Here is a 26167-nt window from a genome sequence, read left to right as displayed (position 1 = left end):
GAAAGCAGCTCTCAAGTCATTAGCAATTAGCATAAGAAAAGAAAAATAAATAAATGGGAAGAAGTAAAATAAAAAAGATGTTTATCTGCATATTCTGTGTAGCACTCATGATGCATTTGTTGACGGCGTTGGGAGGTACTCGAGTTACCACCACAGTGCCAACGTTTCATAGAGTCATTATAGCAGTATACATTTTGTCTGAACATTCATATCCCGCCCTTATGCAAGCATGGTATCCTGACTCCGGTCCTCCATGGCTCTTAAAATAATTCAAAATGCTATCCTCTGCCGGATTTACCATATACTCTCAACTCTCTTCATACGTCTATGTATATTGTATATTGTATATTGTATATTGTATATACAAGTGCGGTGAAAATTCTCTACCCTTATATATGAGTACCACTACTATTATACTGGACTAAGTGTGCACTCACCACGGAGTTAGCCTGGCGTTTCGTGCTTAGAAATTGTATCAAGTCCAGTACAGGGAATTCACTGAAAATATAAATCCACACTACACTACGAAAACGAGAAAATTGATGTTAAGAAGAAGTGACGAGGAGGCTTGCGTTACAATTAGATTAAATTACTTTTTTTTTATTCTTTTTTTTTTCTTTCTACCAACACCAAACTTACAGATACAAACAAACAGATAAATTATCCTTGGGAATTTATTTATACTATACTTCCCTACCTAGAATATTTTATCGTGAATGACATTGGCAATTTATTTTTATCTTGGGTAGAGTAAGAAGAATGTTTAAAAATAAAATTTTTTGGTAACTGAAATCAATAATTGAATAACTGATTTAAGAGAAAGAAAAAAAAAGTTTAACTTTGTACTACAAGAGTATCGATTAAAAATTAAAACTTTGACACTTGATGAACTGTCATAGAAAACCAGGTGTTCAATATGTCAACGTCCTAAAATTGCCGGAGAATGACGTTACCCATCTGGATCGACGAGAAAAGTTTACGAGTATGTGGTGAACGGTACTCAGCTGAAGAACAGGATGAGTTGGTGGCCATCTTGAAAGTGTGGACCGTTGAATCATCCAAACGTGAAACTCACTCGACTATAAAACTGGTACAGCCACTATACCACCAGTGTGGTGATCGTCGCGCACTGTATTCTTCTCGGGATATAAAGTTCAGATCGATCTACCACTATCTCATTTACCTCTATTTAATATTTTACATTATTATTTTCAGTTTTATAATAAAATACTTTTATGATCTTCCGACTTGATATGCTTCAACTTTGTTCTCCTTAAAAATAGTTTTATAAAGTTATTAAAAATTTCTTGACTATACTAGTGACAAAACTTTTTGATATGGTCTGATGTTCTGACATGATCATATATGGTCTGATTTCAAAACTAGTGATTTCAAGCTTAAGTCAAGTCATGTGGACATACAAGACTCTATCATTTGACATGTCCTGATATGACTTAATATTATCAATGTCCGACCCGATGTGATCATATATGCTCATATATAATTTTTTGACTAAAAGTAGTGTTAAAAGTTAGCGGAGGGCGTATGATCACTGAACTGTCTCCTTACCAGAGAGTTAAGCTTGAGATATTCTTGTAAATTAAAAATAATTTTTTGTCATCCGCAAAAGTTGGATTTTCGAGCAACATACAGAGGGCGCAAAGAATACAATTGAAAAATTTAAAACTATCAATAGAAAAATTTAAAACCTAAAAAATTTTTTACTTCGAAACTAAGGTAAATAAACAAAGGTTCAAAAAAATTTATCCACGGATAAATTGCATAAATTTTAAGGCGATAATAAATGAATAGCAGTAAATTAACCATTCTAAAAAATTTAATTATATAACTTTCTACAGTAGGTTCATCAGCCGTTATTGTTATATGGTATATTTATTTAGCTTATATTTTTATTTTGTTTCATAAATTAAATATTAAATATAAATATATGTATACGAGGGTAAAAAATATGACTTTAAATGTTTAGTAAATAGAAAATCACCAGCACGTAATGACGTCAACCGTGAATTATAATTTGAGTTTTATTAAAGAAAAATAAAATAAAAAAACGATTTAGAATGAACGAAGTAAGTTAAAATTATACGGTTCTAGCAACAGCGATCCCCCGTAAACATCACGCAAGCGTAATTTATTTACGACAACGACAAGACATCTGCTATATAATATACCAAGTAAGGGAGAAAAGTGTCATGAATGGATCAATAATAATACGATATCTGTTGATAATTTTTTATACGATAATAATAAAAGTAACAATGATATTGTAGGTCTTTGTGGTTACCTGTAAAAAATAGAAGATGAACTTTATTGTCTTATTCCATGATAAAATATCATACATATATTTATGAAAATACTTATTTTAAAAATTCACTACATTGATCTTACACAACAAAATATACCTAAAATACTAGAGAATAATGTTTATTTGTAATATTAGTTAATGCTAATTATATATCTCTAAAAGCTACATATCTATGTTTACTTTTTTGTAATTGGAACCAATATGAAAAATTTAAGTGGGTACTCAAATGAAAGGTCTTGATGAGTGTAACATTGGAATGAGCTTATATCTTGAAAAATATCAGTAGTCGACAAAATACAATGTCATTTCTTAATAATTGACATTTTCTAAGATGCAATATGCAATAAAATTTGATATTATTATGATTAGTAAAATGCAAGAATATAATTAATTTAAAATTCACAGGCAGAAACTTCAAATATTTCAATAGTTTGTACATAAAAATTTTTAACGTGCACACCCAATCCCAAGTTATCAAAAGGCCTGTATAATTATACATAATCACGTGTCACCATGTATAACTCATATTGAGACAATAATTAGAGTACAGTTATGAATAATAAGAAAATTTATTCTGTCCTGTAATGTTTATTAACGAGGTGTAAAAAGTCGTATAACACTTTAATGAGACAAGTCAACATCATGTTAAATCAACCTTTCAACAAATATTGATACAAATCTCATATTTTCTATAAATTTTTGACATAAATTGTGTAACTTGAAACATAATAGACAATAAACGTTATTAATTTATTTTTCCGCTTCATAAGAGATTTTATGTTTTATAAAATTTATCAGATTCTAAATTACGAATAATAACATATTTATACATGATGTTAATCTTTAAATAATTAACAACAAAATTTTAAACATTATAAATACAGCATTACTCTATTCTTTGCTATAAACACTCATACCTTTTAGTTTAATCTAAGGAAATATAATTAAATCAGTATCAAAAGTTTATAGCAACAATTACAATAAATAAAATGAAAGTACTCGGGCGAACATAATAAGACATGTTATTTCGCTCTCGCTAAGGACAAAAAGCACCCATGAGGCAGCAAACAATTTTGATTATTATTACGAAAATCCTCTCAGCCTCGGAAGTCCTACATGTGTATGGTGTTGAACAACAGGTTCTATTAACACTAGAGTCGCGAAATTCCAAAGCTAAATAGATGAACTGCTGTCGTATAAATTTACTAGAAAAGATCATTTCTTATCTGTACGACAACATAAATACGATAAAAAAAATTGAACATGAAATCATAAACTGTATCAATTAATCTAAAAACGAGTGGTAACTTTAGTTATGACAAAAAATAAAAATGAATCGATAAAGTTAAAATTATTCTAGATTTTTATAGAAAATGCTAGATATCTCGTCACTCATCATTTTTAATATTTATTTATCCATTTATTTTTAGCAACTATCAACCTAGTAACTATTATAAATTAATGAAATAACTTCATGATGTCAATTTAATCTAAGCCACCTTCAGATAAAACTTTAGTATACAGCAATGACAAACTATCACTAAGAAGTTCTATTCGGTTCAATGGTCATTGTTCTAATCTTACGATTGTCGGATTAAGCCTACCCTCAGTATAGAGTACATTTCTCTAACTCTTCAGAAGTTTCTTGCTTTGCTAATCCTCAGTTTTACCTATCTATTTGTTTATTTTTATCGTAAAGTTTTCTATAGGACATTACACACCAAATCGAATAGGTTGAAAAATTTTTCTTTTAATTTTCTCTATTTTTTTTATATTTTTTAGTACCCACTAAGAAAACCTTTTCTGGCTAATTTAATCATTTTTTTCTACTGCGCGTCTGAAAGACATCGGATTTTCGAAAAAATCGTTTTTTTTTTTTTTTTTTTTAGTTTTTTGCTTATTTATTTAATAATGAATTAAAGAAGAATTACAAATATAAAGATTTTTATAAGCCTAAAAATCAATCATAACTTTCAATTAAATTATTAATTATCGAATTAATTTTTTTTTTTCACTCACTGAAATCTAGAGGAAGAAAAGTGAATAAAGTTATAAATTTTTAAAACTTATCCTTCCATTTTGTTCGATATATTTTGATTATTACATTCAACTGAAAATATAACTTCAATCAATTCAAAAATTTAAACAATCTTTGTAAAAAAAATACTACTGACAGGATTAATTTTAATGATTTAATAGAAAATGTCACGCAACAAATTTATAGGACCAACAAACTATTCAAAAATTCCCCAATAACATTATAAAAAATTGTTTATCATAAAAAAATGTATAAAGTTATGAAAGATTATAATTTCAGGTCGTGAACATTTCAATGACATTGAATTCAACTAAATAATTCCGTTTTGTAATAAAGATATGCTAGTAATAAAATTTTCTTTATTATTTTAATTTTTATTAATAATGGGAGCTTTTATTTTATTCAGCCTCATGACTCATGACATAATCTATTGACAATTATTAAAAAATATAATGAGTCATTAGTAAGGGGCCATTCATTAATTACGTAAGGATATTGAGGGGGAGGGGGGTTAAGAAAATATTTACATGTCCTTATGTTGGGGAGGAGGGAGATAAAATTCATTCTTAAGTAATATTTCGTGAATCAAAATTCAATATTCAAAATCTAATTCCATTTTGGATTCCAAATAGTTTTCTTAATTTTAAAGTGTACAGTCAAATTTTTATTTTATTTAAATAATTTTTATTGCTTATTGAAAAAAAAAAATAACTTATTAAAATTTCATATGTTTTTAGTGTTATCCATGTTTGGTTCTATAGAAAAAATTCTAGTATTTTTCCGTGTATTATCGTACTTTTACTATTTAAAAAATAAAAAACATTCTTTGTTAAAAAAAATTATTACTTGTTAAAAAATGAAAATGATGAATCCACGTTGACCTGTTAGTTTTAGTGAAACTAATCCCTTCCTAACATAACAGTTTATTATTTAGAATATCAAGATTGAATCTTACGTAAGAAAAGAGAGGGGGGGGGTTCGAGAAATCCTAAGTATACTTATATGGGGGTAGAGGGGGTCAAAAGTCACCAAAATTGTTCTTACGTAATTAATGAATGGCCCCTAATAACCAATCACCAATAAAGTTTACGCAGATCAAAATTAATTACTACATGTGTATAATAAGAAAAATTTAGATCTTGAAATAATTATCGGCTGAAATTTTCCAAAAATAATTGAAGACGTATATTTAATTGTTATTATTATTACAGTCTCCGTTGCCATCTTAACTTATTCATTAAAATTTCTGGTACCTGAATTAACGATCTCCCTCACGCGTTCACTTAATGTAATTTATATTGCAATAATAATATTATAATTTTTAATATTTTGAATGTATTTTAAAATGATGTAGGTAATGAGCCGCTCACATACTCCTGCATATAAAGTATATAAGAATAAATGACAAGAAATACAAAAGCAAACGAGTTTCACTAGGTACTAGTGTGGATTTTGTGGCTCGTAATTTTTAACGACACACGCGAACTTGCATATCCTCTTCCTACTACTACTGCGCTTACAAATACTACTGCTAAAATTACAACTGGTACTGGAAGAACTTGAACGACTCTACTACCACTGCTTTGAGCAGCATGACTCGTACTATTATATAAAGAGGACAGTATGAGTAGTACTAGCTGAACCTCCATCCCTATACGTATAGTCGGTGTTCTTTTTTACCCGCTTAAAATGCTTTTACAAAACGACAAACGCTTCATGCACGTCGACCCCTCAGGATCCACTAGGTTTTCATCGTCTAACGAACCCGTACTGTACGGTACAGAAAACTCAGCTTAATTAAAGATTATAACGCGTAAAATGAATTCGAGCAAGCCACAACGACCGGTGTGTTGCGTACTCACTACCTTTCAGACGTGCTAAATAATACGCTCATGGGAGTAGAGTTGCAACGCGCTAGCAATGTCAAGCTTTACGATGCCTGAGAGCTTGTAAAAATAATCATCATTTCTCCACTATACTTAAATTAAACTTTAAATATATACACATACAGATAAACATGTCTATTTACATTTTTTTCATAAACATATACGTACATATAATGTGTGTAATTATTATTAAATTTTTTTCATTTTAACAAAAATATAAAATACCTTTAGAGTTACTAATGCACGTGATGAATAATATTTTGTAGTTAAGTATATAGAAAAAATATTGGTTTAAAAATTGCACTATCAGCAATACCAAATTGCATCTTGAGAGCAGTTTAATTTTAGAATCACAGGTGATACGAAAATTATATCACAGTAGTGTGAATTTCATATCAGTTTCGAGTGCATATATGTGCTAACCAACTGTACTTTTGAGTCCAAGTACAGGTTGTATTCTACGTTGTTTACATTTATATTTATCATAATTATTCTTGAAGTAATAATAAATATGTTAACTATGACTTTGTGCATTTAAAATTAAAAGAATGTTCATTAGAAATACCAGTCAAAAATTCTTATCTCCATGAACTTACTCCCCATTGAAATCGAGGCTAGAGTATAGAAGCTGTCAAAAATTCAATTCAAAAATACATTAGATTTTGTATAACTAAGTGATGCAAATTTTAAATGAATTTAATTTACACTGCAAATTATACAATTTTTGTATCACCTGATGCGATTTTTACTCCATTTTTTTCCGTGTAGAAATATTTTTGATCGAAGAAAATGTTTACGGAGGGAATGGGTATATCAAACCAATTCAAGCCTGATATAGACATATCTAGTCACATCAAGCCAGATAAGCTCTGATATAGCCTTACACATCGATATATGTTATACACGGAGAGAAAAGAACAGAACTTATTCCTATGTATAATGGTAACCATTACCATGTTACATAGTAACGGAAATTTTTGTGAGAACCCTGTGTAAATTTGCTAATAAAAATTGTAGAAATTGTGATAAAATTATGAACAATCACTCATTCGATGCGGAATTAAATTCTGAAAATAATGTTGTTGTTTTTTTATTTTTTTTATGAAAATTTCAATTTGTTATTAACAAAAACCATAACCATAACTGAATAACTATTGGTGATATCAAAAATCGGAAAAAAGTTTCTTAAAGAGGAGAAAATTTCTGAAAAATAGTCTCGACTCCCGGAACTCTAGTTTAACAAACAATAATTTTTATTTAATTTTGAAAATAGGGTTCCGCGCAACTGCCGTCGTATTTTAGCATCGGCGCGGCCGTGTGACAAAAGACGCGCGGAACCCTATTTTCAACATTAAATAAAAATTATTGTTTTTCAAGCCAGAGTTCCAGGAGTCGAGACTTTTTTTAGAAATTTCGTCCTCTTCAAGGATCTTTTTTCCAATTTTTGATATCACCAATAGTGATTGAGTTATTTACGAAAAACTGAAATTTTTTATTTTGGTTTTGGTTTTTGTTAATAACAAATTGAAATTTTCATCAAAAAAATAAAAAAACAACAATATTATATTTAGAATTGAATTCCGCATCGAATGAGTGATTGATCATATTTTTATCACAATTTCTAAGATTATTATTAGCATATTTAGTAGATTTTTATTTTTTTTTTTTTAATGAATATTAACTTCATCAAAATTATAACAATTTATCACATTTATAAAAATTAAATTGCTAGTAAATCATCAGCAATTCAATTATTTTCATCGTTTATTTTAATTATCAAAATAATTATGAATTTATTATAATGTGAATACAATACAATATACTTAATACACATATTTGTAAATTACCTTTTATGGATGCTGTTATGTGTTTATATATTTATAGGTATATATTTATACAAGTATATCGTCCATGTAAACATTAATTAATTAAATGTATGTATACTCAGCGTATTTCAAAAGCTAACACTCCTTTGAAAAACCTAAATAAATATGTATCAACGTAGATTAAGCTACATTTTTCGCTGAGAAAATTTAAGCTGAGTTTATTCTTAATACACCAATTATATAATACTTCTGCTAATACTAATTACGCGTAGTGCCAATTAACATTATTATTCAAATATGAGTTTTATTTTATCTATTTTTTTTAAATTTAACTCAATTAAGGGTTTTTTATAAATAAAAACTCTGTGTAAAAACACGAGCGGTGGTAAAATAGTATGAAGAGCTTTATTCTAATACTGGTAAGAGATTACCCCTGATAACATTTTTTTAAGATCGAAAATATTTAAACCAAAAAAAAAATTAAAAGTATAAATTTCAACGTTAAATTTTATTATAACTTATATTCCTACACGGAGAAAAATTAATTATACTACCTACTATACAAAAATAGTAACTCCTACTATCTAAAATGGTAATAAAATAAATTAGTAACAAAATAATAGGTGGTATCATTGACAATTGTAATAGTTACTATTAATAATGGTAACAATTACTATTGAAAATAATAATTGTAATTATTATAAATTATAACTGTTACAATCAAAGATGGTAACTGTAACCATCTCAGATTGTAAAAATTCTGAAAGAAAAAATAATATAAATTTACTTAATTAAATCCTTTATTTACATCCATATTTTAGCTAATGTACATTTTTTTCTTTGAAATATTAAAATGTTGTAAATTCCCTTCAAAATTTTTTTTTGAAAATTTGATTTTTTTGATTTAAAATTTTTTTTTTGATATTTTAATTTTTTTTTTTAATTTGAATTTTATTGAAAATTTTGATTCTTTTGGAAATTTCAAATTCTTTTTGAAAAATTTGGCGTTAAAACTTGTTTTAGACAAATAAAAATTTATAAATATAATTTCAATCCGAATTTAATCCCGATTTTTTGTGCACTACACTGCACTACAGCTGCTTTTAGTTTATTCAGAAATGCATCCATGGTAACGCAGATTCTTCATTTTTTGAATATTTTCTACTAGATAGATAGATAGATAGATACTAGCTTAAATAGTAGTTATTATTATTACTGATGGTAACTGCAACCATCAGGTTATATTAGGAATTACGATAATAGTAGTAACCAATTAAAATAATAACAGTTATTATTACTGATTACCATCATAATAGTAGTAGTTACCATCAGGATGGTAAATACTACAATTCAGATGGTTTATTTAACTATTTAAATAATATTTACTACTATCGAATTCAGTTAATAAATTTTAACATAACTAGATAATAAACTCTACTATAAAATTTTCTCCGTGTACAGTTCCAATTTTTTGTAATTCTGTTGAACATAAACACGGAAAAATGTTATTCTGACAGCTTTAAATATAGGTAGTTCGTGTCCGAGATATTAAATATTAATGAATTCACACGAACAGGCAGTGAAATAAATAACAAGAATTATGCTGTTGAATATTAGGACGTTTTTATCGAAATTATACTTTAAAATAGCAATAGTTGTAATTTTTTAATTAGTTAGTTTTATTAGCTTTATCAATTAGTTTTTCCATTAATATTGAGTTTTGAAATATTATGTTATTTAATTAATCTCCATAACATCGATCGAATGTATGACCAAAAAAATGTTATGTCACTTGTATCTCACCACTCAGCACTTTTGTAAGCAATATCAAATTTTATTAAAAAATCATATTAATTAGGAAAATCTTAATAAGTAAATGATATAGTTTTTATTAACTGAAACAATAATGAATAAAAAAAAAAAAAAAAGTAATAGAACTCTAAATAGAAGTAACTACAAATAAAGCTTTGAATTAATATCTTTGAATCACTAGAGTAGTTAAAGTATTTTTTTATTCTTAAGAACGTGAAAGTTATTTTAAAGGTAAGGTAAATGTTACCCAAAATGTTATGACCTTATGTAACTATAGAAGAGAGTGAAAGAAAAAAAAGCGTTGCTCGTGCCTTTGTAAGCCTGAACTATTATTTGACTCTTGTATGTCTCGTTGCAACCGAAGATATAGAGCAAAAAAACACAAAGAACTACAGATACTTAAAAGTAACTTAACTATAATAATGAAGAAAAAAAAATTTGAAAAAAATGAGTACAATTTAGGGCAAGTTGGCAAGCTAAAGGTAACAGAATAAAATACGTACATATATATATATATCAGAGATTTGAAAGAGAGACCATACGAAAGTCGTAAGGAGACACGACACAAAGAGGGTCGGAGGGTACGATCGAGGTGACGTTTAAGCCGGGAAAAGTCTTTAAAATAGTAGCACGAAAGGATACTCGGGCAAGGAGGAATCGCCTTGGTTTCCACAACTTAAGCGGTTTTTTACGGAGCTTCCGCGTTGAGCTCGTTTCGTGTGATTACCGCGAGAAAGAAATTGCTGGTTTCTTCCTCTCTAACGGATTGTCGAGGATTTGCTTCTTCTCAGACTGTTTTATGGTCATTCGCACTGGTCCCTTCTCTAATATTCTAAATTACACCCATAAAATCCTTAAATTCGATTTTTTGCATATAAATCCAAATCTTTAACGATAGATTTTCCTAAAAAATATATTGTTTCGCTTGTTATTTACAAAACCCCAAGCTTTAAGTTTTTTTTAACCACATAGAGTGGATCTAAGTATTTTGTATTAAAAAAATTTTATTCCACATTTGTTCAACAACATTACGATTTAAAAGTTTAATTTTTCCTAAAATTCCGAACAATTTTTAGCCTTATGAAGCAAAAAACAATTTCATGTCTCAAGAGATAATTGCTAAGAATTCTATGAATAGATCTCAACAGGCATTATTTTATCTGATTTTAGTTTTTAGTAATCACATCAGTCAACAGAAAGTTATAAGTGTATGAGGAATTGATTCAATGCATTAGAAAGTCCAGCGTACCGGATTACAAAGTATTTAATCAAAATTACACAATGTCCAGTTTTTAGAGAATTGAGTTTTATATTATTTTCGAAATTCTAATTCATATTAATTTAATTTAGTTTACAAAAATCATAAATTTTCTTTTCACCTCGTAATTCCTTGAAGAAAAATTGCACACTATCAAATAAAACATGTTTAAAAAATTATTTTATTGAGCTCCATCATTTTGTTTTTAAGATGTGATAATTTAAAATGTAGTTTTTTTTTCTTTAATTTAAATATGTCCTTTTTATTATATGGTTGATAGCGATCTGGTAACATTTTGTGCAAAACTATCTGAATCAATGAAGAGTGAAGAGCGAGAATCTTCTATACTAATAAATGGAGAGCCGATTTTTTTGTCCGGTTATACTGCGAAAACTACTGAACCAATCGGAATAATACTTATACCATAAGATGAAGCGTGTTTCAGAGAAGGTTTTAGTACCTATATGATATGTTGGTGATTAGTAATCACTGATTACTTATCCGGAACCTATATTTTTTTGACTTAGAAATAATGAATTTCTATTGTAACTAAATTTATTATATTTGATTGTCATTTATTTAAAATAAATTTTTTAATTCTATTGGCTATGTTTACATACTAGGCAGATTTCTTCACTTATGAAACCTGCAATTTCTTTAACTGAAACTTTCAATGCTCATCAAAAAAATTTTTTTTTCATATCAATTATTATTCATTTTTGTAAGAGAGACACGAGAATGTTATAATGATTGCACATTGAAAGTTACAATGAATATTAGCTAGAATGATTACATGGATAAAAGGTGCATGCCAATTCGATAGAATTGGGAATCTGTGCAAGTCAAAATAATACTCTAATTAAATTCAAGCCTAGATCTAAAAAAGGCCATTCGGCAGCCGAAATGGAAGTAGATTTCATGATGAATAATAAAAATACTACTTGGGTTGCATACGAAAAAAAAAAAAAAAAAATAAATTTCTGTTTGATTAAACAATGGCGTCAAAACGAATACAAAAGTAAAATTTCATTAAATCTGTCTGAGAAAGTATAGGTGATTTTTGGCCTAGACTGATAATGAGGTACACAAATTGAAGCTTATTTAATAAGCTTTCAGATGCTATTTATAGAATTTTGATAAGATATCGCGTTCAATTGTAATTGCACGAAAATACGGTAAAAGTGAAAATTTTTGCGATTTTTGAAAATTTTTGAATTGCTCTCATTTCTAAACTAATCGACAGATTTGGCTCATCTTAGAACTTAACCTCGGAAATCGTCCTAAGAATAAGTATGTTACGTTTTATTGAGATCCCTATAGAATTACGAGAGTTAGAAAAGAGACAATGCCGATTATATCGTATATATATACATATATATAAATACATACATATATAAACTTTTGAACCATATGCATTTTCTGAATCCGCTTGACGAGCTGAGTCGAAATATAGCAAAATTTTTCAAAAATTCCGTCATGAGGACCAATGCAATAATTAGATTTCTATGAAATCTACTAAAAACGCAATTCTATAAAGCGCCCAGCGGAGCGGGCGAGTAACAGCTAGTATTAAATAAATTATTTAATTACATTAAAAAAATTGAAATACTTGTCATTAGTATATAAACTGCACGAGTAAACTATAAATAAATTCATAGAAAAACCACAAATATATATTTAAGAGCAAGTATCATTGAATGTCGGCGTTTTATCGTTGTTACATATTTGAAAACTCAATGCACCATGAAGGTGCTTTCCTGATGGAATTTGATTATGTAAAGAGGGTCGCGAACTTTCTAGTGGTCTAGCTTTAGTGTGGTTGTCGTAACATTGGTCAGAATAACTCAACGCAACGACATGACTTCACTTCTTCAAGTTTTTTATCATTTTTTACTAGCACACCACGACTCGCGCTGACTTGAATAATTTTCAGAATAAATTTCGAATGGATTTTCATAGACGATCACGAATAAAGCGTCTGAAGCTTCCTAGTGAATGGAAACCACCAACATTACGAATAACAATCACATCTCGTTATATATCCGATGTGGATGTAGGAATAAAAATTCCAGTCACACATACATACTGTCAGATCAAACAAATTGTATACAATTAAAACTGACTGAACTAACTTTTTTCATGATAGTTTTAACGACTTTTTTGTATTTACATTTACATACACTTTTTCTATTCACTAACACTATTCGCTTCGGCAAAGTCGATTGCTAGCTCTACCAGAAACAAAATTTATGCGACAGAGAATTTTAAATAATTCAGAGTATTGAAAAAATTTCAGTTTATCAATAAATATTTCAACATCCAACTATCTGAATCATTTTAATCCCAGATATTCCTATTATATTTATATTTAAATAAAAAAGTTATATTTTGTTTTAATTGATTGTCTATGAAAAAGTTTTCTGACATAGCCATTAGGTCAAAGTCTTTATCTGCACTATAAGAGTGATCGTGAATATTTGAATTGTTTTATAATATTTCAAATCAACATAATCAAATTTTTTGGGTATAAGACGCTTTAACCAATATTCTTACTTATATAATTTAATTAATTAACTTCAATAATAATTAACTTAAATTCAATAGCACAGTTAAGATTTAAAATAAAAATAATTTTCTATGGACTTAATCGGCTTCGAAACCAGTCTTTGTTCAATAAAAAATTTTAATCGTCTTACAAATTTTTACAAAAAATTAAAGATTGAAAAATTATAATAAGCTTTTTTTTTAATCTCATATTTATCTAGTTATGGCCAGATTAGGTTATAGATTAGCTTATCGAAAAAATTTTTCACCAATAAAATAGTTCAACACCCAACCTCCCCAATAATTCTAACTCCATATATTTTCTATCGAAATTAAACAGTTATATTTTATTTTAATTAATTATATGTGAGCATGGAAAAAAAATCTATTATGCTGGTTAATTTACAATCACTATTATTATTATTTGTAGATTCATGTTTGCGGTGTTTATATATTAAATTATTTGAAAGATAATTGATGAATGGCTGCTGAAAGAGCAGTTAAGGTACAGTTCGTGCGAGGGAGTTTTTAGCTAGTATAGGGAGTACTATGCATAACGATAGTTGATAATAATCGTTTCTCGAATAAATGAAGCCGATTAATTTCAGGCAGCGGCACGCATAATCGACGCGTTGAAATTATGAGTTGGTGTTCTTGTTATAATTTATTATATTGCTGGTGTGTGGCCAATAAACGTCTCGGTAAAGTTTCATTGACTGGTTTGTTGGTTTTATTGGCAAATAGCCGACAAATATAACCGATAACGACGTGTGTTTGTTCCTCTAAGCTATTTTTCTTCTATTTATTTATTTATTTATTTATTTATTTATTTATTTACTAGTCATAAGTCATAATATATCGTGATTACGAAAGTAAAAGATTCGTTGCAGCTAAAACACATGACTCAAACTTTCTTTTAATTTTATTCTTTAAATCGTTCAAAGCACAAATATCAATAGGAAAATCTGGTTGAGGAGCGTAAAAAAATAGTATAAAAAATAAAATGAATGATAAATTCAAATATACATGCCCTAAGTGCTCAATTTTAACGAACATAATTTTTCCGTTGCTTATTTTTTGTTTTGTTTTAATGTTTCGATAGAAGCTATGTAATGTCTATAAATAATCGAAATAAAATATTCACTACAATTTTGTGCAATTCTATGTGGTTTTCTTGGTATTATTATAGATTTGTTTAGTTGAGATTGAACTTATATTTTCCTGTTTATATATGCACTTGAGCGAGTCTGTCATAAAGACACCAAGCTATAGCTGAATTGATTTTCGTATTTATAACTAACGTAAAAGTACATAGAAAGTAAAGTTATTAAATTCGCAAGGAGGAAGTAGTGAATTGAAATCATTCAGAATTTATATTAGATTCATGTTGGCACCTTTAGCGAACCGAACCATCTACCAAACATCACAATAACTATTCAAAGAACGTCTATGATTAGTCGTTGACAGCTGTTGAAGAAGACAGTCACGTTGTAAATTATAATATCCTATTCTGTTTTTTTTAAGTTGCTCAAAAAAAAAACACTTAGATCCATAACATTAAAAATTTTAAAATAAGATGAAATCAGATCTACAATTAAAATTAAAATTAAACCTAACAATTCGTTTAGTAATAAGACAAAAGAACTTGTACAATTAAGGTATTTATAAATTATATAGGTTATGTATTTATAAACACATATATTTATAAATGTTATATATAGACACATTTTTTATGAAAAAAAAATTATTATTTTATGAGAAAAGAGATTTCATTGTTTTTTTTTTTATATTTATTGTGGTTGTTGAGGAAGTCGAAATAAAGTCGCAGAGAATTAATTCAATGATTATACATTATTGTTATTAATTTAAATGAAAAAAGTAATTACAATGAAAAAAAAAAAAAAAAAGGATATTTTTGAATAAACTGTAATATCATTAGAGAGGTCGTGTAGAGCTACAAATATACTTACAAATTCCCATAATAGCTAAACCCTTTAACCTGGAATCAATATCCCAGGTAACTGTTAGTCAACAACCATTTGAATTGCATTCGTACCTACAAATATAGTTATCCAAGCATGTATCTATACACGTGATGATGAAAAGCTCATGGGACAATATACTAACGAGAACTACGCTATCAACGAGTCCCGTGAGGCATCGTTACCCAAAATTTCTACACACTTGCTGAGTTGCATATTTAAACTGAATATTTCAAACAAAAAATATGATAAAAAAATGCAGTGATCAATAAACTAAAAATTATATTTTTTTTCATCAATATTTCAGTATTGAAAAATGAAAAAAAAAACTGTTTACGAAAATTTTACCCGTTTGATTGTATTAATTATTTGTCAATAACATTTGGTATTTCAATAGCATAAACTTATTTAATTTAATTAAAAATTTGTGTGAAAAATAATGTAATACTCAAACAGAAACTAATTCAATTTTCACGGCAATAAAATATTAAAATAAAAAAAAAAAACGGTATATTTTATGAAAAGTACTTTTTTATGATGATTAAATTGTTATTGATCAACCGAGAGCTGTCTATCTATAGTTACTTAAGTAATTACTTTGTCGCATCAATTTGTCAAAATTAATGACTATAGATAAAAAAAATATAAAAATTTTTTTATTTCATCTGGTGATCACTGATAAAAAAAGAAGCAATAGTAAATTTAGATACAGTTATTTTTTATCCGGAATGCTCCGTAGTAACAATTTCCGTTGGTAATATTTTTTTTTCTATTTAACTTTATTTTTATTTTACTTTTTTTCCAAAGGATATAAAAACGAACGAAATAATCGTCCAGGAGGTTCAAGCCCGGATGAAGGAAATAGAAGCGAAGTGGTTGAAATGGATTTAGTCAGGACAAAGCGTTTAACGTAAACCATCAAAGTGTCGAACGTCCTTTGGCTTACTCATACTATTTATATCTATATATACCATGTAGGATACTCGTCTATTTTGTCATCAGACACGATAATCAAAGTCCATTCCGTGACAAAAGTACGGTCAGATCATTTCTTTAAATTCAAAAATCGTCAATCCTGATTCACCCAATGTTGATTGTTTCTCGTTTTATCACTGGTTCTATTATATTTTTCATGTTACACATAAGTTTTAGATATTATTGATTTACAGCCTCTCAAGTTTTAAAAAATTCATCATTTAAAAATAAAAAATATTATTAAAATATATCAAAGAATAGTCCGATTTATTTTTTTATGAATTATAGATCTATTTAAAAGAATGATTCAATTAATGTATTCTTTTTTAAGTTATGGTGTTTTCCAAGGGTGTGGTGCATCTCTACACGGAGAAAAATTTATAGGAACCTTTCCAAAAATTATGGGAATGGTTCCTATAATAAAATGATCATCATAGGCATCAATCCTATGCTCATTATGGGAACCATACCCATAATTTATTGGAAACGTTCCTATACAATAATGGAATAGCTTAAATACATTATGGGAATGGTTCCTATAATATTATAGGAATGGTCCCTATATTATTAAATGAATGGTTCCTATAATATTATAGGAATGGTTCCTATACTATTAAAGAAATGTTTCCTATAATATTATGGGAATGACGCATATAATAATAGAAAAATGCTTATGTTCATAATAATGAAGCAATCACTTCAAAAATATAAAGTAATTATTGTACATTTTTTTGCTAATAAATTTTTTTTTGTAAATAAAAATTGATCTTTCACTAGAGTGAAAAGGTATCTTTTTCATAATTTTTATTCACGTGTGTACTTAATCTTAAATTGTTTATTCCAACTCAGTTACTATTGTGTTAGATAATATTGAAAAATATTGTAGCAATTCTAAAGTTTCTCTAATCAAAGGGATATTTTCTCACTATACAATTAGAGGAGCAAAATAGATATGGAAATTCATTGTTTATTTTTACAATTTCATTTCATTTTTAAAACAAATCATTTATTTACAATACTTACGTTGAATATTTATTAAATCCACCTTCTGGATATGTAACTTTTATTGTTTATATGAACAATATTACTTATTTTACATATTTCAAATGATGTTATTGAGAAGCAAGTAAAATTATCGAAATTACTAATAATTTCAAATGCTTCGAAGTGGTTATCGAAGTCACAAATAACTTGAGTTGTAATAATAAATATCTCAATATTATTAGGCATCATCACTATAATATTATGGGAATGGTTCCTGTAATATTATAGAAACTATTCCGACATATTATGGGAATCATGCCGATATTACAGTTATAATTATAGGTATCGCTCCTATAATTATAGGAACCATTCCCATAATTATAGTAACATTTCCCAAAAATTATGGGTACAATTACCATAATTTAAGTAATCGCTTCTAAAATGGTATAGGAAAACGTTTCATTAAAATTATAGGAATGATTTCTACATTTTTCTCTCCATGTATATAGTATTTTTCTACATTTTTTAAAATACCGCAGAAAATAAAATCTCTGTTTTGAAAAACTTATTATAAATAAAACAATGTAATATATTCAATATATAGACGATAAATAACTTTTCACTACAATGTCAATTGATTCAATTTTACATTAATTACTTTACCTTACTATTGAAATATCTTCTTATTATCCTATAAGTAAATTTATATCCAACCTTTCAACCTTGCAAATGCATTTATAGTGTTAGTTACAATATTCTAGTGAACATTAGTCAAGATATTATTGATGGAATAGTTAATTAAAGTTGTGATATATTTATGATTCCGACAATCTTTATATGCCTCAATTCGTATTCTTATAATTAGTTGATTTTATTTGTTTATTCACATTCAATTTTCACTAATAATTATTTTCGTACATTTTTGTATCGAGATAAGTAAATTTTTAGAACAGCTTAAAAAATGATAATCAACTCATTCATTTTCAATATGCTAGAAACTATCTGGTCTAAACAAAGAATATTATAAGAAATGATCATTTATAAAGCAAGTATTAGGTAAATGTCAGTTAAAGGCATGCACTATTCATTGTCTTGCAATAATTACTCGAGAAACGTTACCAACACTAATATAGTGATGTATAGAACTTTTATCCTCAGGATTCATTCGATTAACGTCTGTTTTCATCGTTGGTTCCGTTTATCCTCTAGTTTAGCTAGAACTCGTTAACTGATTGAAATTGATTGACGTTCAGTCAGAATACTGGGCAAGTTTAGAGGAGCCCATAATTTGTAATTACTGACAGTAAACCCAGATACGTAGAGAAACTCAGCTGCGTACGGCGGCTATTTGGTGTCTATTGATGGACTTTTGCTTTGAAATACCATCACTATTATGACTACCTCGCTTTTGTAGGCATATCTTTTCAATACGACATTATTTTCCAGTAGTTATGCATAAAGTGCATAAAGTTCGCGCATATGAAAAAAAAACAATAAGGTTAATAATAGTGAGCATAAAATTTTAATGCTCGAACATTGAACCAAAAAAAGTAAACTAAGCATTGAAAATAAAATAAAAGTACCTATATAAATCAGTTTATTCGGTTTTTCAATGAACATACTCGCAAAAGGTTCTAATTCCAGTTATTTGAAAAATTTTATAATGACATGACTCGCACAGAAAATTTTCTTATAGAATCCGGAGGAAAAATTTTTTGATATGGCCTGGTCTAGTCATATATGCTCATATTAGGCTATAAGTGAGAATAAAAAAAAATATGATAATTTTTTATTCTTGTGCTTTACAAAGTAAAAGTGCTGTACAACTAAAATGTTGTATTAAATAAAACTTTAATATGCATTTGATCAAACTACAATCTAATGTCAGATAAGTTCCTTTAGAGTGATAAAAAATCATTTTTATTTTGGACTTTAACTCCTCAAATTTAACTCTCTTGTGAAGAGAAAAGTCAGCTTTCATGCGCCCGCTATCGGAAATTTTTAACACTAACTTTGATCAAAAAAATATATATGGACATATATAACCTTATTAGGCCTGATCTTATCAGCTGCAATGGCCAATTATCATATTAGACGACATATGGGCATATCAAGATCTAAAATTATATGAACACATCAAATGATTTTAGGCCATATATGGACATATCGAATTTTCTGATATAGTCATTTATAAGCATATTTATATAAGAAAATTTTTTCAAAAAATAATTTTCTGTGTTTTTCTTCTTTTTATCAAAAATGTTTACGCTTAATTTTACAGTCAATACTTCATAGTTATATAACTCACGCATTTAATACTTTTTCAGCTAGTCGGATAGTGATTAACCTCTTTTCAGCAGTCTCTCGTAGATATACCGTATAAAATTAGTACATAGAATTAATGCCGTGTTGGTAACGTTCATGTTAAACTACTAGAAACAGCTTACATTCACATTCTCCTTCATAAATTATATATATATATATATGTATATATATGTTTATATATGAATATATATGGATATATATGTTGAGCTTTTCTAAAGATACTACTCAGCATCGAATTCTTGAAATCTTATTAATTTTTTGGGTACTCAAAAAGCTTTTCAAGTAATATTATTAGATTTCGATATTTGTATCAATATACCTTGGTTATATTATTTTTATATCTATTGAAATAATAATTGTAGGGTAGTCAGAACATTTTATTTTTTTTTTACTACAGGAAATATTTTTTCAAAAACTTATGAGTTTTTTTATCAAAAAATATCATTTGAAACTATCTACCTTCATTATTTTCTACTAATTGTAATGGATAGACTGTATTTGTTTGAAATATTCAAAAAAATTAAGAATACTTAGACTTTTTCTTCTAATTAAGTCAAATGTAATAGAATTAGAAAAATAAGATATATTTATGGATTCATGAAATCTTTAACTAAAATTTCAGTTATTTACAACTTACAAATAATAATTTGGGTAAAAACAGTGAAATTCGGTTTTTCTTCGTCGAATTTTCTATGTATTGTTAACTAAAACTCAAGGTAGACCCTATAAAAATAGCCTCGTAGCCGGATTGCCATTTTTCCATTTGCATATAAAAAAGGGAAGCTCGCGTGTTTTCATCGAGGGAAAAAACGGTAACCACGCAACTGTTGTATACAACCACGAGGTATACTTCGATTTTTATGGCTATCATATAAACACGTGTGACTTATTAAAGACGCTTTGAAGCCACGTAATTTTTGATTTTTCAATATCACACTCTTTTCATCTCGAAACAGAATAACCAAGTATGCTTTGTTTCAACGACAAAAGACATAACTATTATTTATTATATGATGATAAATATCGATGCCATAAAATTTTCTCTCAAGTATAAATATTTTACTTTATGAGAAGCTGTTAAAGTTATCCTATAATTTTTACTCACTAACATTTTTTCCTTTATAACTTGAACGTATAATTTTTGTGTTAAACTGCCTATTTTTTTTTTTATTAAAAGCTATAATTTATAAACTTTCTATATGAATTAATTAAGAGTACGCTTATTAAATTTATTTATGAAATGCTTATGGCTTAATATTAATATAAAAATAAAAGTCTTTAAGCTAGATCCATAAAATTAAAGGTAAATTAGTGCTCTCAATGTTTATAATGCGCAAGTAGCAACATTACAGGGATTGGAGTATTGTTAGAAAGTTAAAAAAACGAATTTTATTTTAGAGCTTAACTTCTCAAACATAATTCTCTTATGAGACAATTAAGCGATCATGAGCCCTCTGTCAGAGATTTTTAACACTTCGTGGTTGAATAATTATAACATAGGTATTCATGATCATTTCAAAACTAATATTGAGAATTTCAAGACATAAAAAATTATATATCGACGTATCAAACGATATTAGGACTTTATAATATAGTATAATACACTATTAGGGCAGAAAGTTTGAGATTTTTGCACTGCGTGCCATGATGCCCGAGGCGTAGCCGAGGACATCACGGCGCGCAGTTCAGAGCTCCTAAACTTCCGCCCGTGTAGTGTATACTATGTTTCTTTATAGCCGGTCAAAAGTACGTAAAATATTTAATGTACTGCATCGAAAAAAAATTGATGCCTGTCCCCGACATTTGCGGCACGAGCGAAGCGAGTGCTGCTGGTCGGGGGAGGGGGGGGGCAGGCATCAAATAAAAAAAAATAATGTAAAATCAAATAAAAAATAATTAACAAACATTTTTTTTGAAAAATTTTTAGATTAAATAAAACTGAAATTTTTTGAATTCAACAAACATAATAAAAATTATTCTCGGTTAAAAATAAAAAAAAACGAACATATTATCTGAAAATTAACAATAATTAACAAAAATTAAATTAAATTGTTGTTACTGCGTACATTTTTATAAATAATTCATTAATTAAATAAAGTTGATCCATTTTACACACGTCACTATCAAACTGAATCTCAGTACGGTACAACCTGGTTATAAGTTACATCGGATGATCTACTCACTCTCACGGCAGTTATATCTCTATCTATATATGAAATATTTCATGTAAGTAGAAGAAAGAAAGAAATATTAGAAATATAACCAAGTTGTATTGTACCATCATATTGTACATCAATCGTAAATGATCAGCGTAAACAAAACATAGTTAGTAACAAATGACTAATGTCAGTCGCGGTAACGAAAGCATTTTATGCTCCCGCTATTATAGAGGGTGAATGTGTAGCTTTACCAATGCACGAATCTTTAACTTTCTGCCTTGAAATAGATGAAAAAAATGCGTACTTTCGACCGAGGTATAAAGAAATAGTATATTACACATCTAGGGCAGTAAGATAAGAAATGTCTGCGATCACATGTAATTGTTGTCCGAGGCGAAGCCGAGGTCAATAAACATGTGATCTGAGGCTTTCTTATTTACTGCCCGTGGTGTGTATACTATTTTTCTCCTCGACGGAGGCGGAAAGCGGCATTTTCGTTTAGCGCAGCGGGAGGAAAATTGACGCTTTCCGCCCGGAGGTGAGAAAATATTTTTTCATGGGTTTTTTCAATTTTTTAATTTTTCGATGCATGTGCTAAAATTAAATTAATTTTTTATTTACATCTAATAAAAATTCGACTAATTTGAAGATTTTCCTCTCAGAAGATTTTTATATTTTCACAGTAGAAAACCACTTATAGGACTTTGAAAATTCATTTAGAATGGAAAGAATATTTTTATTCAGTAATAACTCAGGTATTGAGAAGAGAAGAAAACAAATAATGATAAAATGCTAAATCAAGAATAGAATTAACATTTTTAGTGATACTTGTCAGGTACAATCGGAAGTCTTGGGATAAATAAAGTGAAGTGAAGCAATTGGTCAGCATATCCTGCCAAAAATAATAAAAATTACACATATTGTTAAAGAGCAATATAATATAGTCTCTTTTTGTCTGAAGTGCGTGATATACACTAAGTCTGTTAAGTTAAGCAAGTAGCGTGCCTAACAACACTAACCCTAAATATTAACGCAATTCTATGCAAAGAAATACATTGTATTATTATATGACCGCAGTGACCCGGATAAATTGTGGTTACTGTTAAATTCAACACCAATTCTAATATTTATTCACCGGTATGGATTTGTAGTTGAGGATTAACCTGATTACATCTTGGGATCGACAAACTTGTTCCATAAAATATAGTATTCAACACACATTTGTTGACTTGCTCTGTTATAGATTTCCAGAAAATTACTTCAATCAATTAGTGTCATAAATTATAAAAACTACTGGATAGTTTCGATAAATATTTCGTTATCGAGGTCAGCAAGCGTGAAAACATTTTTGAATTGACCTAAAAATTTTTCAGTAATGAATTCTTTTTATATATATTTTTGTTCTCACGTAATAAGCTGTTTTGTATGTGGGATAATATGGGTCATAATTGTAGGAAACTGAATACTGATTACTCATTGATTACTCATTGAAAAAATGAAAATCTGTAATTGTAATCACTGCGTAATTACTGGACATGGTGGTCGGTCTTTAATCGTATAAATTTAGTAAACCTTGATATTTTTAGACTGACAATTAAATATTTGAACATCATACATCCCTAACAATGTCCAATACGTACATATGCAAATCAACTAAAATATCTGCTTTATAGGTACAGAAGCAGTTTAAATATTGCAAATGAGGAGCAAACGTCAATAATTTCTAATTCATCACATCAGTATTTGAATATACGACGATGTAATTTCAATATTTTTGTCTTACCGAATTAGAATTTGTAATTTTAACTTTCGGTTATATTCAGACTTAAAATTAAGTTTTCAAACTATATTATAAATTTCAATTACTAAAATGAGTCGCACTAATTGGTAATACAATTTTTTTCTTTCAAAATTATTCATTTAAAAATTTTTAATTTGCCACTGATAAATTACCCTTAAAAAAAAAAAAATAAAAAAATGTTCTGAATGAACAAGAACGTTTAATTCAATATTTTTGAAATTTAACATTTGGCAAAGTAAATGTAGATACTATGTAGTTATTATTACCTTCTATGTAAAGACTAATAAATACTATGATAAAATTTAATTAATGTTGATCAACTATACAGTGTATTTGTAGATATCAATGAATCAATAAAATCGATTGGTCTTTGCTGAATCTCATTAGCTATTTTTCACAGTTTATGAGTGAAATTTTTCAATTTCAAATGAATAGAAACGACAATTACAACTGATCTGCATTCAGTTTTCAAATTAACGCCATTATCTTGTAAATTACCAGTTATTATTATGCACTGAAAAAAAAATACTTTTACTCAATTAACAATTTCTTGGTTCAAGAAACTCGCTGATGATCAAATATTCTATTATTATTAATTATTAATTTCTGAAGAGAAGAACATCAATATTTATCTTTGGATAATAGATAAACAAAAGAATAGCTTTATTTGAATTAAGTAAAAATTATTTCAATCAATTTAACAATTTCTTGAGCTAAGAATATATATTCTTAAAAATTTTCAAGAACATAAATTCTTGTATCAAGAAAATTTTCTTAATAAAAGTATTTTTTTTTCTCAGTGTAATTATTGCTCATAATTTTTTATAATTGTTTCATTATGAGGACCGCACTCACTGTTAAGTAATTTTCTGATATGACCTAATATGTCCATATATAACCTCAAATGAAGTGATGTGTCCATACATAACTTTTGTCATGCCCAAATAAGGGCTTATATGAAAATTGGCTACATCAGAAAATATTTTCACGGGTGAAATACAAAATTATTGATGAAGAATAAAAACATGTACTTGGTATTCGACAAGATATTTCCCTGATACTCACAAAATTTCATTTTATGTAATAACCACGATTGTCATTTGATGTGAATAAATATACTTCAACTGATAAATACACGAAAGATTTTTTGTACTACTATTTTATTTTTCTTTGAAGATACTATAAGTCAACTTTAATTATAATCATTAACAGAGTAAAAGTTATTAATTACTTAATTATTTAATATATTTCAACATATTCATTAATACTATCATATTTAAGATGTTTACAAATAAACAACTATTTAATGGGCAAAATCGCAGACAGTTTGTCATTGCATAATCTCTAATAAATTACCCGATTCATAACTACCGAGTCATAGTTTTACAAGAATGTCAAGTCTGAGTTGTTATAGAATAAAAATAATTTATTTCACTCTTTTTTTAACTAATTTCTATTTAGAGTCGGTTTTAACTACTGTGGTCATATTGCCGACTTTGACTGTTGGGAGTGGTACGTTGGGGTCTTTTTGGGTTGTAAGAATCTTCATCTACGTAGCATGGGTCAAATCTCAACCAAGCTGGCTTCTAAGACCAGCTTGGGATTCGAACCCATGTCTGGCCGGTGAGTTAGTTCGAGTGCTATACTATAATAGGCCGTACACCTTTAACCATTCGGCTAACGTCACCGGTTTATTTTACTCTTCTAAAGAGCTTATCTCATCAATTTTTATTTTAATCAACTACTAAATCAATTTTCAATTAATCAAATATATTTATTGTTGTAAAAATTTCTAGAAAGAAAAACTATAGTTAAACTGTAGTTAAAACTATTATATATAATAGATGATTTTTTTGTATTTTTGTGTACAGCCTGATATAGCTATATGTCAACATTTTTTCACGGGTTGAAAATATTTATTCATATGTTATTTTTAAATAATTGTTAAATTTTCAAATTTATTGTCGATTTATTATTAGCAAAATAAGTTATGAAGTTATAATGAGAAAATAAAATCGTGTCATTAATTTTACAGAGTGGATGTTCGAAACAAAGCGTTGAGTGACGCTCTACATACTTCTGATACAAGTGTCTTTGGCCCACGGGCATACTTTAGAACAACTATTTCACATCCGGCTGTACTTGTTCTGGATGACATTAAAAGACACGATGCAGCGATATACAGATGCAGAGTGGACTTCCGCCAAGGACAAACAAGAAGCGTCCACTATAATTTGTCCGTTGTTGGTAAGTT

At 27.9% G+C, this 26167-nt stretch overlaps 1 protein-coding gene across 2 annotated transcripts in view; it reads left to right on the top strand.

The window, feature by feature from the left end:
- Nucleotides 1–26167, top strand: part of LOC123271586 (neural cell adhesion molecule 2-like) — a 449338-nt gene that overhangs the window by 325487 nt on the left and 97684 nt on the right. For both annotated transcript variants that reach the window (XM_044737967.1, XM_044737959.1), the window contains exon 4: nucleotides 25949–26160. In XM_044737967.1, coding sequence (XP_044593902.1) covers nucleotides 25949–26160 — 212 coding nt within the window. The remainder of the gene's footprint in view (nucleotides 1–25948; nucleotides 26161–26167) is intronic.

The sequence above is a fragment of the Cotesia glomerata genome, linkage group LG1, assembly GCF_020080835.1.
Source record: "Cotesia glomerata isolate CgM1 linkage group LG1, MPM_Cglom_v2.3, whole genome shotgun sequence".
NCBI classification, from domain to species: domain Eukaryota; kingdom Metazoa; phylum Arthropoda; class Insecta; order Hymenoptera; family Braconidae; genus Cotesia; species Cotesia glomerata.
Note: the sequence above shows the minus strand (reverse complement) of the source record. Positions and strands in the feature narration are given on the sequence as shown.